Source organism: Cariama cristata, unplaced genomic scaffold (assembly GCF_000690535.1).
Source record: "Cariama cristata isolate BGI_N322 unplaced genomic scaffold, ASM69053v1 scaffold7787, whole genome shotgun sequence".
NCBI classification, from domain to species: Eukaryota; Metazoa; Chordata; class Aves; order Cariamiformes; family Cariamidae; genus Cariama; species Cariama cristata.
In genome coordinates this window covers 2,267-19,976 of record NW_009627067.1, presented here as the reverse complement: position 1 = coordinate 19,976, position 17,710 = coordinate 2,267, and the positions used below count along the sequence as shown (strand labels likewise).

Here is a 17,710-nt window from a genome sequence, read left to right as displayed (position 1 = left end):
CCCCTATCAGTCAGCACTGGTTTGGGTTTTGGTTTTGTTTTTTTTTTTTTTTTCCAAGCACCAGCTTAGAACAGATTTTTTTTCCCTAAGTATATTAGTTTTTCCTTGGAGTTTTTCAGTTTTTCTTTTGATTTTTTGGTGTTGAATAGCTTGTCTCTCCCTGCCCCTCCCCACCTACACCCCAAAAAACCCCCAAACACCAAAACCAACAACCCAAACTCTTGCAAAGTTATCTGCCTGGGTACTGTATTCTAAAAGTCAAAGTCAGTATAATAAAAAAATTTTCACTGTCTTTCCAGTCCAATGGATTATCATTTAGAGATGCTTCCATTAGCTTGGTAGAACTTTGCCTTTGCCCAGTTTATTTCCAACTTCTGCATTTATTTTACAGTTAATGGAGCTGATGAACTGCAAGTTTTTGATTAAAAAAAGATCAGTGAAACTAGGAATTCTGGGATAAGGGTTGCCAGATGTTATATAAACACTAAGGCAAAATATCTACATTTATTTTTAAACTGGGAACCATTAATTTAGTGATAAAATTTTGGTTCGGTGGCTTAATTTCAATCATCCCAAGTGACTGACAAAGATTGAATTGCTCTGCCTGATAGTTGCTGGCAAAGCTGAGCAATGTCTGTTTACTGTACAGTGTTTAAACGTATGTGTTTTGGTTTATGAAAACAAGTGTTGTATGGTAAGACTTTCCATCAATCTGATTGTTTTGTACTAGCTCCGTTTGCTGATAATTAACAGATCATTTTGTCTTTTAACAAATGCAGCAGGTGTTTCTCCTGATAGTTCTGTCAGGCAATACAAAGAAGAATAGAAAATGTAGAAAAGCAATAGTAGGCCAAAATATATGAAGGTAAATTGAAATGGAAATGATCAGCACAGCATCCTAAATATTTTCTGTAAAGCCATTAGTGAAACAAATTGTTTAAGTTTCATCTATAAACAATGTGGCCATTTTAGCTAAATTCTGTTTTCAGAATTGACAGTGAAATATCAGGAATAACGGAGACATTCAGATTTTGTAGAAGCACACATACTTATTTTCTGGAAGTTTACTGTTAGGGATTACTGTAACATAATGTTTGTTCAATTTGGAATGTGAAACAGAGCAGAAGAATTGTGTAGGCTTTTGAGACCGCCATGTACTAATACAGCGAAAAAAAAAAAGGAAAGTAAGCAGTGATATAGTGATAACTGTACTGATAATTTTTTTCCTCTTTTTGCATAGTTATAACTTTTAGGTAGCACCAAAAAAAAAATTTTTTTTTTAGTCCATAATCAAGAACACATTTCATTGATAATGTGCTTAATATCTAAAAGGGACTGGATCGAAGCTAACAATAAAATTTCAGAGTACCTAAGTCTTCTGAGTTCAGGTCAATTTAACTGGGAAGTTCAACTGCTGCAGTTATGACTGATGACTCCTAGTATTGTTTTCATATAACAAATATCTGCTATTGAACAATATATAGAAATAACGGGTTTATATTTACATTCCGAGAGAGAGCACGAGCAGCTTGCTCTCTACCCCTTTTAGCTTCTTGCAAGGACCAGTCAGGTTCCTCGCCATGATCTGAGAAATCTTTTCTTTACTAATTCAACTAATATTAAAGCAGAATAGAAAGAATTTTCCTCTTATGAAAAACATAACCAGGTTGACACGTTACATTTTTAGTTACAGATTAGTCAATTCCAACACAATGCAGAAATAGCTTTTGAATTGCAACCATTCACTTAATGTGTATTGTTGAACTGTTATTGGATTTGCAGATGGATACAATGTTGTCTCTGAAAGTCCCAAAGCATCTTCTACTGAAAACAAACAACTCATACAAGACAAGGAGAGCCACAGTGAAGGAACAGAAAGTCTTACCACCAAGGCCAGCTGGAAGAAAGAGATAGTAACATGGGTTCACCTAATTCGCTACCACAGTTATTTAAAAAGACTTTATAACCCAACCCTTCTATTTGGTATGAATTTTTCTTCCTTCTAGAAAACTGACATAGATGGAGATCTTGTTCTTGGAGGCCAACAGTGTCAGATTCAAAGGCCATCATCTGAGGAGATAGTCTCATTTGGAGTTCCTTTAAATTGTATAAATGTGAAAAAATCTTCACTGAAATCTAGATTTATGTCAGTTTACAAGTGTTGTAAGTGAAGATATTATTACCTTTTTTCATAATTATTCATAAGCCTCCATGATACCAGGAAATTCATCCCTCAAAACTTACTTGCTATTACTGTATCCGAAGCACTTTTAAAAAATTCATAATCTCTGTTTATTTTTAGTTCTAGATATGTCAGACTTAAGTCACATCAGAAAGAAATCTTTTCAGTTTGGGGTCCCGTTTGTGAGAACCGAGTGTAGTGTAAATGGGAAGGCTGAGCATTATTGAACGTGTTTTGACTAAAACCCCAGCGTACTGCTTTATTTCAGTGTAAACAAAAGATGGTAAAAGATAGGACCTTTCAAACGAGTGAGAATCCATTAATTTCAGGGCCCTAATACTCTGCATCTGCATCTGATGGCCTGCTGCTGGATATGTAAGTGACAACCTGCTAGGTGAGAACAGAACAAGGTTGTACATATAGGTGCTGCCCAGAAAGCAAGCTAGCAACTCTGAAAATGATGATTTCAGAGAGGGTGGAGTTTTCTCCTTGTGGCACCAAATGAAAGGGAAGTATTCCACCTCACCACAGAACCAGAAGGACAGTAAGGCATCTACAAGTAGGTGTCAAAACATGTGTATATCTCAGCCGTAGTCACCAGGGATGGAGCCTAGGAAGCAACTCAGCTGATCAGCCACGAGCTGTCTAAATTAGGGTCTTAAGAGCTCTTAGAGCTTCTTTTGACTGTATTGAATAAATTCACATTTATTCTAGAGGGTGCTTAGACATCTACTGAATGTACTGATGCTTGCACATCTAAATTTAAGTACCTAAAATGGGAGGTGCAGTTTTGGGGTTTATGCTACTTTATAACGGCTAGACAGAACTTGTTTCAGTATCCAATTTCCAGTGAAAAATTACAATACAAATAGCATAACCTGGTAATATTTAAGGACAATCAGTATAATTGTTGGCAATGCATTTACTTGATATTGAGTCGATTTACATATCTTACTATATTTTCAAAATTGATGACTATTAACTTGCTGTAGAAACTTTACTTTTTAATGGCAAATGATAATGTAATAAAAAATCTCTTTTCAAAGCTGCCCCTAACTCAGGACCTGGATCATTTACTACAAGAGATGGACACCATAGTTCTCTTTTTGACACAGGGATTGTTCTACGCATAGCAGAAATGCATTCCTTTCTTAAAAACCATTTGTGTGAATATTCAGTGTGTTGTCTTGAGAACTTCCCAGAAGAGCTCCATGATGTAGAATTGCCACTTGGTAGGCCAGCTGATCCTTCAAAGGTACTTATTTTCTTTCTGGTGTTTCAAAAATATGTATTATACTTGCATTTTGCTCCAATTCTTGCTAGTTCCAACGGTGACAACTTCTGAGAGCACTACAGAAGAATGAAATTCATTATGCAGAGGATCAGTGCAAAACCAAAATCCTGTGCAAGCTGTGAAGGACATAGTTAGCAAATGGAAATATCCTCATGTTACTCATTCCTGCAAAAATGATCTCTATCCCATGCCCAGTGTATTTAGACTCTAGAAGATTAAGCAGAGTGATATTTAAGATTTTATTATTAGTTAATTAAGTAGCCTGTGTTATTTGGTAGGACGGAGGCTTTTTATCTTGTAGATCTCCATGTTTCATAGCAAAACTGTCCTGATGTTTGCTCTGTCATTTGTATGTAAAAGCCTCTATATTGTTAACTTGGTCTATAATAAAACATGATTTTTAAAACACATATAATTTATATTTTCTCAAAATCCATTGAAGACCTTCTGTGCCAATTTTTTCAGTGATTATCAGCTGGCTAGAAAATCAATCTTTTCAGATCTCTGGCTTGTGAACACCCTATTTGAGCTTTCAAATGTAGACAGCTCAGACTATATTACTCAGAGAAATCTTGATCTGGAATTCTGCAGTCTACACTGACCATGGCATATGTATTGAATATTGAATGGTAAAAGTCTTTGAAGATTCAATGTAAAAATAATTGTCTTCAAAGTTTCCCCATCCCACTTCTCACATTAATAATTATCCTCATACTAAAAAATTAAAATGACAGGTTACTCTCTATGGTTTATTTTTTACCTATTATGTTCAGTATTAGATGGAGACAGGGGAGCCTTGAGGAGTGAGAACTTATTATCTTATAAAAATGGATTAAGATACTTTTGTGAAAGTAGCTCTTCTAGAGTTGGTGAACTTTTTGCAGTGTTGGACAGCACATCATTACTCATTTCCCAACAAAGAGCTGACTGTGCCACTGAATAAATTGTAAATATATGGTATGTGACATTTATAACAGCCATTGTATATCAAAAATTATTTTACTCTGTCTGCTCTTTTTTTGACATAATTAGTATTACACTGCCTAGAATAATAAGCTTCAGAGCTCGCTGTCATGTTCGTGACAGGTGCAAGCTGCATAATCATGTGTTAGCTTCACTGTTGTAGACAGCTAACAAGCATAAAGCTCTTACTTTTTTTAATTCTAAGCTTCATTGATTTTTATCAAAACATTTTTAGAAGCTTTAACTATTCAGAAGGCTGTAGAAGTTATTTTAAAAATGTTACTGTAATTTGATACTGGGATTTTTAACAGTACAAATAGATATGATTTTTATGTACAAGCTTGTTTCACTGACATGTGTCTTTGTGACTCTATTTTTGACTCTTGAAGTTTTTTTTTTCAGCTCTGCTGAACAAAGAATCCAAATTACATTAAGGCAGCTATAATTAAAACTGTGTGCCCTCTTACATTTTGCATGCTTGTTTTTGATTCTACTCCACGATAGTATGTAGGACTGGAAACACCTAAGACAGTTTGTTGTTTTCAGGCTTTTGAGAAAGTTGAGTAGATAAATATTTATGTCTGTAATTCAGCAACCCTCCAGTTTGACAAAAGCAGTTGTAATATCCTTCCTCAAAAAGATTTAATATGATGTAAATAATAAAAGATGCTGTTCAGTGAAAAAGAAAACATACCATGCATTTTAGAAAGAAATACATATTGTAAAATGGCCTTTTAAGAGCTCTAGTTCAGAGGCACAGCATAAATTAGGTTGTTCCCACCTCCATAGAGGTGTTCTCAATTAATTTTGTTCACAGTCCATGCTAGCAGGATAGTGGAGGATTTATTGCCAAACTAAAGGTCCCAACTGTAGAAGATCCTTGTAGAAGGTGGGTGATCCATGCACACCTCAGGGCGTACCACAGGTTGTGGCCACTGTTAGCACTGCCGCAGTGTTTAGAGTCTATGTGGCATGGATCATTCCCTGTTCGTTGTCCCATGCCAGACTGAAGGCATATCCATATGCTCGAATGAATGACTTCAGCATGCATGATTTCATCTTCACTTCTACTCTATTTTGATGCGGGATGGGAACTGGCTTTATGAAGTAAGATTACGTCACTGTGAAAAATCCATCTTCTGCTCGCCTGGATTTACTGCCCTGTATCGGTCATGAGCTGTATTTTCTGAAAGTAAAGTGGGTAAAATTCCCCAGGTTTTTTTCAGCATGAACAATCAAAATTAAAAAAGAACTAACTCCTCAGGCAGCTGTTTTCAGCATCCACACTGGAAGCAATGATGGAGACACTAACAACCTTTCAAATAGCTTCAGTGTTCCCCCCAAATGTCACTGTTTGGCCTCCTCTGTCCTTTGCAGATCTGCATAATGCTTTAAAAGGTAGAAATTATATGGCACTGTTCAACTTTTAAATCAAATATTTTACAATTAAAAAAACCCCTTTTATTCATGAATGAATGTTGGTTGACCGTAGTCCTCCGTTACTTCCCTGGTAAATGACAGCCAAACAGTAACTATTTGATGAATAGCCTGCTAATGTTCCATATATATTTTAGCAAATATGACATATGACAAATCCTCACAAATTAAGTGACTGAATTTTCAGTAGGTATCACCCTTTGTTAGTTGCATGAGAAATGAGAAAATTAATGCGAAAACAAATAGGGAAACATAAATAAAGCACTACTCTAACATTCAGATTGCTATTTTAATTAACAATATGTAGAGCCGACAAATTACTTTTTCAGCCCTAAATTTTGTATGGTCAACATGTCAAATAAACGTGATGCCACAATGAAGATAAGTCAAAGGTCACAATCATTGTTACTGTAAGTGTCTCTAGGTCAGCCCAGTGGTCCTTTGCATTACCTTTAGAAATGTCTCAACAGATGAACTTTGAAAAGCCTTAACTTGGTAAAATGGGCACCTTTTAAAACTACCCATTTATCTAAATAAGCATATATTTGTGCAGGACTGCAAGTCATACCGATTCTAGTAGACACTAGATTATAACAGATTTTGCATGTTACATTAGAAAAAATACAATTTAAAATTTTCTTCTGTGTTTCAGATGTCTCTTGAAATTACTGGAATTCCATCAAAGATGTCACATGTGAGAACAGGTTCTCAGGTTGCTGTCATCGCAGAAGCAGACAGTCAGACGGAGAGTAGGGCAGCAAATGCTTCAACCAAGGAAATTAACATTCAGTGGTACATTCCTCCTCTGGCAAAGCCATCAAACGACACAGAGACTAAGGTATAACTACACCAAAGCACTTCCTTAGGTGTTGGAACAAATTAAGTCTCATTTCCAATGAATATTTGTGTTATGAGTGATCAGCTTTTTAACTGAATTATACATATGCTGATTGACAAGTTGGCCAGCAGGGAGCTATGTATTTACTGTGCCACAAACCTGCTATGCAGGACAAGCAGAGTGCCCTGACAGTTTTTTGGTGGTGGGTCAAAGAACTACTTTGTTGACCATATAGAGCTTCCAGGCCGTGTTGTATTCATGCCTGTTGCAGGTCCTCGATGTCTTTAAGACCTTCACTCTATTAAGTTTGGTTAGAGCTGACTGATAACATTCGAACAATATTGTTTGGTGGAAGGCTGTTGGAAAAGCAAAGAGACATATATACAGGGAAAACGGGATTTTGTAAACCTCATTTCCCTAAGAAATCAGACTAAACATGAAAGAGGGTTGCAGGAAAGCAAGAGACTAAGACATGGAATTTGTTTTATTTTTAAACAAGAGAACAGCATGTAGGTAAAATTTCTGCTCCTGCAATAGAAATCCATGATCTCCAAACTTTTTGGCATAGCAGATCAGTGTCAAAATTTCTACTAGCCCTTTTCATCTCTATTAGTAAGCTGATAGAAGCCCTGTGAAGTTAGTGCAAATAATCTACTTTTCAATATAGTTTTGCAGGTTACTTTAGCATGACCTTGCAGATCATTAAAGATCCAGAAACAACTCTTGGAAACAACAAATATATGAATGCCATATTCTTGACATTCTCCATATAGTCAAAATATTCAGCTACCACTAGGAAGCATATTTTCAATCATAATAGTAAATTATTTTAGTGAAAGATGAGAGCATTCTATTTCATTTTCTTGTGGTCTTATATTGATACAGCTTTATTAGATTGGTGAGTTATGTGCACTTTACGGATTCATACCTAACGTGACGACAGCCATGCACAAGGCCGTATAGCAAATTTAACTAATTACACAGGGCCTTTGGAAATTCAGTAAAAGCTCTCTGTTCAGCCTACGTGAAGATGGAAGTTTGGACATGAACATAAGTGGGATTGATTGACCAGGATCAGGACAGCACTGGGATTCTGATAGTGATTCTATAGGATATGATTAATTTTCAAACCTGTATAAATGATATCCATAATTAAATTGCTTTAAAACCTATAAAAACTGAGTATGATACAAATTCATGAGGCCACACTTCCCCCTTTTGTGAAAGTCAGTTAGCGAAGTCTTCATCAGTACGCTGCATTTGATAGTTACTACATAGTTTCACTGAAATAGCTCAAGTCTGCTGTACCATACTGCATTATAGCTCACCCGTTCCATCTCTTTTACAGGTTTTGCTACTTTATGCTTATAATACAAAGCCTGTCAAGATTAGCAACATCAAGATTTTCAGTTCAATGTCTACGTTTTCAGGCCACTTGTGGATTCCGTTGGCTAGGTAAATAATCACTGAGTTTATCCTGTTATTTCATGCTATATTAAAGATCAGTCAACCATTTAGGATGAGAGAAAATAAAGTACAAAGTATCAAAGAGCTGTAAATCTTTAAAAGCATTCATTTTCATTTTTCAGAGATTTTTCACTGTAAAAACTGTAAGATGTTGTACACAGCATTAAACCCATCCAAACATACGCCTTTTCAGTACATTAGCATTTTAGTTTTGATTCTTAAAGAACTGAGTAACACATGCTAATTATATTACACTGGCATAGCGACGTAAGATAACGCTAGCAAATCTAAGAAGCAGTCCCAGCAGTTATTCCCGTTCTCTCACTGGATCATCTACTTTCTCCATCTCATATTACAACTCTGAGCATCCAAGAATTTTTCTCAGTTGTAGCTCCAGCCTCAGCCCTTCATTTTACATCTGATGACATTTTTCATTACTTCTTCCTTGTCCTTCATCTAGCCTCAGAATTTTTGGAACTGCTGAGCAGGTGGAGGGGAAGGAATAACAGTTGCAGCCCCTGCCACTCTTGTGCTGGTTGGATGAGAAAATCTTCTTGGAGAGGCATACTTAAAATACTACTTCTTACCATTTTTAATGCAAAAAGATAATGCATTCCATGTTTCCACTTTCTTTAATGGAAAACTTCTTTTTGTAAAATCATGAGACCAGTCTTGATATAAATGAAAATGTAGAACCTAATCAATATGTAATAAAAGCTAGGTTGGTTTAATTACAACCTGGAAACAACAAAGCTTGTCTTCTTTCAGAATTATTTCTTTACAGAAGAAATTATCTACTCTGAAGCAGCAAGTTGAAATGTTGATACCAATTTCTAAAAGCTTGTTTTCAGCTTCAGAACCTACAAGTTTTTTTGAACAAAGTGAAACTTTGGAAAGAATTCCTTCAAAAGAACCCAAAATGAATGTTGCAAAAGTGCATCTTGATGAAAAAACCCAAGTAAGTGAGAACAGTTCTGCTCTTAAATATGTCTGACTTTATTTAAGATGTCTGTTTCAGGGAAATAAATGACAGGTAACTTGGAAGGCAGACATAAAACATTAAACTTCCCTCGAGAAATGTTGAAATATTTTCACTTTTCACTTAACTTTTTCTTTTCCTTATATATTGCTTGTCACTTTACAAAAATATCAGGCATCTTCAGCTTTCCACTTGAAAATAAAGGCTACATCTTCTGGTACATAGATTTGAAAATTGCTGCCTAATTTATAGTAATCTACGTCTGAAAAAGCTTGGCAGAGTGTTAAATTAGCATGGGGATCAACCCAAAAGCGCTTTTTAAAAATCAGTTACACATCTTCAATGCAAAATGGGCAGTGATGGTTTCTGAAATAAGAACCTTCTAATAACGTTATTGAGAGAGGACTAAAGCTGGCAGTGAATTTATTTTCATTTTCTCTATGCCACCTTCCTCTTTTCTTTTTATTAGCAAGGCTGAATATGGTCCACAACCAAATAACACTCCCCCCCCCGCCCCCCATCCACACACAAAAGAGGTAATTTCAGAATTTTCCATGTGGTCTGTTTGAGATAATGTCATTGGAATAGAATGTTGCCACAGCATAACTTCTGCTTGATAAATGCCAAGGCAAAATAGACGTTTATTTTCAAAGTGGGAGACATTTATCATGTGACAGGATTCTCTTTATATCTATTATATGAAATGATTAATGATGTAGAGGCTGTCATTTTGTCTGATGGATGCTGTGAAACAGTGACAATTGTGCACTGTGCCATTATTACGAGGCTGTATTTTGACCAGCTTGGAGAACAAATGCTGTCTTGGCCAATCGCAGTGTTTTCAGGAGGGCAGACAGAGCTGTCCTTTAGCGGGCGTTTCTGATTACCTGAAGGGTTTTGCTCAAACTTTCATTAATATATGTCAGTAATTGGAAAAATAGTGTTTAGAATACTAATCAGATTAACATGCCATGCATTATACATGTATAAATATCATCTTGTCAGGGTGTTTGTTTATAATGTCTTCAGTAAACACGTAGCAAAAGTATGCTCACTCACTGGATTTAATACCTGAGCCAGGGACAATTTTGCCTCCGTAGAAACTGCAAGGTTTGGGCACTTGTGTTTGTAGAGCAAACACAACTATTTGTGTTGCAGAAAATTTATATTCATCAGCTAAGGTTTATTTTGCTGTGAATTCAATTAGAACAACTGAAAACTTGATTGTTCTGAAAAATTTTGTAAAGCTAAGCCATCTGTTAGCTTATCAGAGGAGACTGACAGTACAGCATGAGTTTTTTCTTGTTTTATACCATTAGGAAATGGCTAAAAGGTGTTTATCTGAAGTCAAAGCACTGCTGTCTGTTGTTCCAGCCCTGTCTGTCCCATTAACTGAGGTATGCTGTTCTCATTAATAGTAAAAATCTGCTTTCTAAAATAAAACAATTGCTCAGTTAAACTGAAACATGGATTATACCACTACGTATCTTCCCATTTTTTTCTCATACGTTGTTGGGCTGTCTGTTTGGGTTTTATTTTTTTCATCTTTACAAATACAATACAAAATGTGCATGATTACAAACTGAATAGCTTCACTGTTCATTAGAATCACCTTTTTATACATACAAAAATATATTGAAAATGACTGTCACTCACAATGGGTTCATTTAGCTTATCCACCATTCTCTGGTTATTGCTTACGCAGATGCCAGTGAATTTCCACAATGCAATTGCCAAATGCAATTTCCTTCCATCCTTATGTTTTTACGGTTAGTCAGGCTTTCCTTCTATTTTCTTTACCTTTCTCTGCCTTGCCCATGACATGACCTGAGAGATAGCATGCCATTTTTTTGTCCACACTGTTGTATTCATCTTGTACCCAGTTGTAGTCAGTCTCCCAGAGGAGACTACATGAGCTGGCCCGCAGTGGGCAGCAGCACCGGTCAGTGTTTCAGCCACCCTCGAGGTACCAGGAAAGGACCTCAGTTGCCAGGGCTCAAGGAATTTCCAAGGAAGATTTTGCAACCCACCGTAACATGTCACCCCCCCTACTAATCCTCAAATATCTTGCCTCTAATTGTTCACAACGGATTGGTAATGGATGAGGTATCCGCTGTACTCTCCTTTTCCAGTCAGGTAGCTCTTCCTACCAGAAAAGAATCCCAAGTTTTATCTGGGAACAGTTTGGCTAGAGGCCTATTACAGAAGGGAGAATCTATAACGCTGTCCTTTCCATCCTGCCGTCTGGTACCACTGAGTTCATACTCGCCTTTTATACATATTGCATCATTCTTGCCACCCCTTCTTATCCATCCTGAAGGTCTCTTTCAAATGACTCCCGGACCTTCGCATCACTCAGTCTCACTTTGTCAATGCATCAAAATACACGTGCATTCATTCTGCAAAACTGTACTTTTCACAGTCCCACTGAAATGTCTTCCATGGTAGAGAGATTTGACAGATACCTAGGGAAAGGTACAGCTGAGCTTTCATAGAATCCCATGGACCTCCTGGACCGGTTTTAAATTCTCATGAATCCCTCTTCACTTTGCCTCCTTCTATTTGTGGGTCTATGATGAAAATGAGGGAGCGGATTTAGTGGTGTCCTTCCAGTACAAATATGATGTTAACTGCTCTGTCTTATTCTGGCTAAATACCACAACAAGCTAAAATGTTTCAACATGTGGAATAATGGGCTTTTCATCACAAAGTTTCAGATGGAGACTTCAAACTAAGATCCTGTTAGATATGGCAGATTTGGTTGACCAACTGAAGCCTAACCTGTCCAGATGCTGAGTATCTTCATTCTTCTCTGAAGCCAACAGAACTTGTAGAGTGTTCAGCACTTCATTATGTACAGTGTATTTCTAAGTAGTATTTCCAAACTTTCAAATAAGTTGTGCGCATTACCCAGTCTTCTTGGTGAGAGTTGGAAAGCTCAGAGTGTGACTACGTATACCGTAGGGTAGTACATGCCCTTTGTTTTCAAGCATGCAGGAGAAGGCAGCAGATATATTGCTTTTATGTATGTTTAGATCATTTTTCCCCACCACACGCTTTGTTGTTGCTCATCTTCTTGTGAATTAATTGGACAAAGTCAGTTCTAATTTGTGGTATTTGTTTTCTCATTCTCCGAGCTGTCATACTTTAACTCCTATCATGTTTCCAGCTTCTCTTCTTTGATTCTCTTTTTTCTGTTTGCGTGTCTTACGGTGCTTTTGATTCAGCACTGAATTATATTTCTAAGTGGAAAAAGTGCATTTTTATTGAATTATTCATTGAAAAATATTTGACTGTTCGTGTTTTAAGAATAAAAATTGATCGGCCGTCTTGGTTTTAGAGCTATTTCATGAATAGCTATGTTCTTGAGGAAGATAATAAAGCACAGTGTTTGGGAGTTCCAATCTTAAATGTTAAAAGTAAATTCGTAACTAAAATAATTGCATTAAAAATTAACCTCTTTAGATAGCCTGTTCCAAGCTTCTCTTCCTTTAATTAGTTTTTCTTAATATCTAAATCAGCTAAATAGCTCTTCTCCATGTCCAGTGAACCAGTTCATCGTTGCCCTCTGCTTCACCTTTTACAGAGAGCTGAATTCTTTCAACTTCTCATCTTAGGAAAAGCCTTCCAAATAACTAATTGTTCTTGCTGCTCTTGTCCGACAGCTTCATTTTACCTACAGTCAGTCAGGATAAACATTGTGAGCAAGACTCTTCATAGACATTTCCTCCTCTTAGTCCCATTTTACTAGTTTCCTGCAAGAGATGTCATTAACCACAAATTTATATTGAGGTACTGTGTATTTCTAACTTACTCATTGGTTGTAGGTCAGAACTCTGGCTTTAATATGGAGCTATTTGTATATATGTACTTTCGGGCACCTATAAGCTTAATGAAGTTTTGTTTTTTTTTTTTTTTCAGATCCCATTTGATGTTACTTTGCAATCAATAGCAAGTTTGGAAGATATGTTTGATCCTGCCAATGGATGTGTAATAACTGAAGAAAGTCTTTTCGATTGGATCATTTCTCTGTTTTGCTAAATTCTATTTTTGCAATAACTTAATCAGTTGCTGAGTGCTATAGATTTAGACTTAAGTTCTTGTGTTAATGAAACAACCTCATTAATCACACCAGAACTTGGCTCCTAATGTGTTTTATAATTTTCATTTAAAAATTAATAGTTTTTAAAATTAGAATCTCTTTTTAGGAATTAAATGTATTAAAATTGGTTTCTTAATAAGAGGATTAAAAATTTGATTTATTCAATCATCTATAATTAAGTGAGTTTGTTGGGGTTTTTCTAGCTTTTCAATAATTTCTTATTATTTAGAAAAGCTGAATATGCTTGTAGCCTTCTAGCATCCGCTAATAGATACTGCTTTTTCCCCTGAAGTTTTGTTCTCACCAGCAATTTTGTAATTGCTTTTGCAGTTATCAAAAGTTGGTTTTATTTCTGAGATTTTTTTTTTGGCCTAAAATCATCACTGAGTTTATTCTTTTACACCTCTATGCAGAAACTAGCATTTCAGACTTTTCCATCTTTTGTTAAAGAAAAACACACCACCAGTTGTTGAGGGTGAAAATGATCATCCAGATGGCTCCATCATTTAAAGGATTTTTCTGAAAAGAAAAAAAAAAGCCAGTTTAAAAAATAAAAAGCCTTGGGTTGAAACGTCAGCCCCTTTCACTTCAGTCAGGCTCTCCCTGTGCTGTAGCCCAGTGATAAAGCGATAAAATATTTTGAGCTATTTGGAAATTGCAGATTGACCTTGGCTTGTGCTTTTCAGAGAAATGTTACCTGGTTGAGCGAAGTTTGTTTCACAGAGCGGGGGGGGAGAGATTCAGCATAGTATGTTCAATGCGATCAGTAACAGGAAGAAATGGAGTGACGGTTTCTGCTATTTTTCTTTATCCCTATACAAGAAAGAAGACGGGATATATTTGTGTTATGTGCAGCTTTTAAAAAGTTGTGCTATTTTTTATTTTGTTTAGCCTTTTCTGGAATGCTGCAGGTAGTAGGGAAATTAGAAGGATTATGATACAGTGACAGAAAGCAGATAGATAGTAGATAGAAAGTAAAAACTGAGTAATTGATAGGGAAGGTATTTTTGCAAGACAGTTTTAAAACTGAGTTAGAATGGTTATTTAACTCAATGGCCTAACAGCCAGTTTGGAGGAGATACTCCTTAGCATTATTCTTTCAATTAAAAGAATTTATTGTTCTGCAGTTCTGCAAAAAGCAGGAAAGATAAAAATTGACATTACTCATTTTTCTTTTACAAGGAACAAGTGGAAAATTGCAGCCTTTTTTTTGGAAAAGCTATTCGGTCTTCCCTTGCACTTTGTAAAAAGTGTAAACCTTTCTTTTTCTTTTTGAGGCCACCTTGAGAATTATCATAGGACTTCTGTGCAGCTTAATTAATATTTGTAAAACGCTCTATAGCATCAGGTGAAAATGGAAGTAAAGTTCTATTACAGACAAGGTGTTTCTTCAGTGCTGCCAGACTAGACCTTGTTATAATTCCTATACTTGAAAGAGAAATATTAAATAAAATGCTTTACATATGCATTTAAAATACGTTACATTTTCTAAGATATCTTTGTTGAAGCAAAAATATTATCTTACCATCTCCTTTAACACAGCACAATAAAATAAGAACGTTGAAACGTTGACCTCACTGTATCCATAGCAGCAGATTTTGCTCTCATAAACACAGGATTAAGTATTCAATGCAGGTTTCAGAAGAAAACATTGGAGAAAACATTTTTCTTTCAGCATATAATTAAACTCCTTAGTTAAAATCTGCGTGTAAGGAAGGATGCTCATATTTAAATGTTTCCAGTAATTGCAGAGAAAAAAAATATAAAGCTAATTGCAAAGTAAATTGCTTCTTGTTTTAGGTATTATAGTAGTTTGGGTGGGTTTTTCCTTACCAATGCAGACTAAAGCCTTCAATATGCGAGACTAGAATAAATTTGTGTCCACACCATGCTCAGTTAAATTTCTATAGAATACTTGTCTGTGTCACTGTCTCCAAAATTAAAAAGGAAGAGAGGAAAGGCACCTTCTTTGAATTCACGGTCAGAAGTGTAAGGGAGGGCCGTTCTGGTGCCTGGGGGTCTGCTCACTGATCTGCCCCATCCAACACTACCAAAGGGCTGCTTAACCGCCTTGGCAGCTTTGAACCACTCGCAGCTTTACGAATTCTTTTCCAGTTTTAAGGGAAATATTTCTCCATTCCACATCTGCAAAAGGAATGGATAGTGTTTCCGTATCTGTTGTGTTATCCGTATTGTGGGACGGGGCAAGGAAAGAGAGGGAGCAAGCACAGAGGGGACAAATTGAAAGGATTCAGAAATGGATGACATTTTATCTGCAGTGCATCCCCTGGGTGAGGGACAAGAAGCATCCTATGGGGAACTAAAGAACAGTAAAAAAGGGTGGGTTTTTGCTTTTCTTTTTTATAATTCCTTTGGTATTGTCTGTCCTGTGAACTGAAGTAAGCGTCCTGAGAACATAACCAGCCTCTGGTCCTGTAATTCATAACTGCATCATTGAGAATGTGCTAAGGCTCAAATTGAAATTGAACAGGGAGCTTAACATTGACAGGTCTGAATGGGTTTTAGAATACTTCATTTTTCAAATGCTCCTTCAATATAGTTTTAAGTTATATTGCTGCCTTGATGGAGAGTTGTATATTCAAGGCATTCACAGGATTTGTGTCATGCCTACAAATATACAGCCACCTGAAATGACTTCTGGTTAAATTAATTTTATGATGTGGAAATTAGTAATTTCACACAGATTTATTCAGTTGCGTGTGACTGGTTTTAAAATTCCACGACAGCTCCAATTCACTCTCATTTTTTGTTGGCCTAATTATTTATCCAGTTTTTGGATGACATCAATCTAACAAAATAATCCTAGTAATTAGCCTCACTATGCCTCAGTTTCTTTATCTGAAGATAACAGTAATCCCTTCATCAGTGAGGGACTTGAAGTTTTCTGCATCAACACTTGGAAAATATTTTCAGATCCGTGAATGAAAGAGGCAGGGAATTGAAGTTATTATTCAACTGAGACACAATGTAAAAGGGATAGTCATTTGTTTCCAAATTCATTTTCAGTGAAATCCAAGAAGAAAGATTTTTTTTTTTTAAAAGAATAATGATGGAACTAGAATTAATTGCTGGAATTACAGGCTAATATGCTGAACTAATTAAGCCAGCAAAGAGATCCATTTATGTTTGCCAAAGATTTTCTTTGAGTTAAAGATACTGAGTACATTGTCAAATGAGAGAAGTGAAAATATGAAGCATAGGTTAATCTTTAAAATAGAGTGGGTGAAAGGGTCCAGAGGCAAGTGCTGAAGTCAAATATTTACCACTGCAATTTAATTTTCCACTTTGAAACCCCAGAGATAATTGGAATTATTCTCATTTGTCTCCCATGTCAGCATGATTTAGGATTCTACTTAATGCACAAAGAAAAAAAAAAGTCTGTGTTGAAGCGAATTACACCAAAAATCTCCATGTCACGCAGTGGAAAACCAGAATATGCTTCATAAGAAATCATCACAAGGTGATGGATCCGGCTCTGTAGTCCATCTGGGCTGTTCTCAGGAGAGCTGTGTGGAGGGCGAAGCTCTATAAAGACTCAGTGCGCCTTCAGGGCTGGTCTAGTTCCTGGCCAGACATCCGGAATTGAAAAGAACATTTCTGCAGCCACCAAAAAATAACAGTGTCCTAGGCAAAGCTCTGTGCTTCTTGGCAGCCGTGTGTTCTCCTCACCGAGGCCTGGCGGGGTCGGCACAGGACCCTCTGCTGTGGGTCTTCCCAACGCGCGAACCACAAGGGCCCGACGGCTCTCGTGGCTGCTCTGCACCACGGGAACAGAGTGAGGTCTGGGCGTCACGCTTCGCGCCTTGCTTCATTCCCCATGGATACTGGCATTGTGTTCCTAGAATATGGCAGAGCGAGAGGTAAAAATCAAGATTCTGTTTATCCTATAAAAATTATTATATACATTTTATTATCATACAATATGTAGTGTATTAAATAGCTCTGTTACGTCCTTATGATTCCACTACCAAGTGGAACAATACCAACTACTTTAAAACTGCTTTAGAGAACAATTGTAACTGTGAAGAAATCCAGGTTGTTTTTTCCCCAGCATCCCAAGAGGTCTTATCCCCCAGGAACTCTGCTCCTCATTCAGAACCTACTGTCACCGCTGCTACATTGAAAACCTTGTTTATGGGCAAAGAGGAAACCAATGTATGCATAGAGCTAAAAGTTTATTGGTATAATTGAAATCTTAGCCTAATCCAAGAATCACTATATATCCGGGTCTAATTATTATGGGGAAAGAAAGAATACTTCTATGTAGAAAAAGTTTAAATAGTAATAATACAGTTAAAATTACTATATAAACTGTTACTATTTTTACCGTTTTTCACTGACACTTCCACTGCTCCCCTGGGTCTGAACGTCAGCGGTTCCATGCTAGTGTGTGTGTGAGAGGAGCTGTTAGGGCAAGTCATCGGCCA

General features: G+C 36.6%; 1 protein-coding gene across 1 annotated transcript in view; it reads left to right on the top strand.

Annotated features, from left to right (window-relative positions):
• CFAP54 (cilia and flagella associated 54) overlaps positions 1–13,150 on the top strand; it is a gene marked incomplete at both ends in the record, with an annotated part of 53,778 nt that extends 40,628 nt beyond the window's left edge. Inside the window, 5 exons of the mRNA XM_009704306.1 lie at positions 1,783–1,913; positions 6,529–6,714; positions 8,966–9,139; positions 10,480–10,557; positions 13,082–13,150. Of these exons, the coding sequence (XP_009702608.1) occupies positions 1,783–1,913; positions 6,529–6,714; positions 8,966–9,139; positions 10,480–10,557; positions 13,082–13,150 (638 nt within the window). The remainder of the gene's footprint in view (positions 1–1,782; positions 1,914–6,528; positions 6,715–8,965; positions 9,140–10,479; positions 10,558–13,081) is intronic.
• Between the last annotated feature and the right edge of the window lie 4,560 nt (positions 13,151–17,710).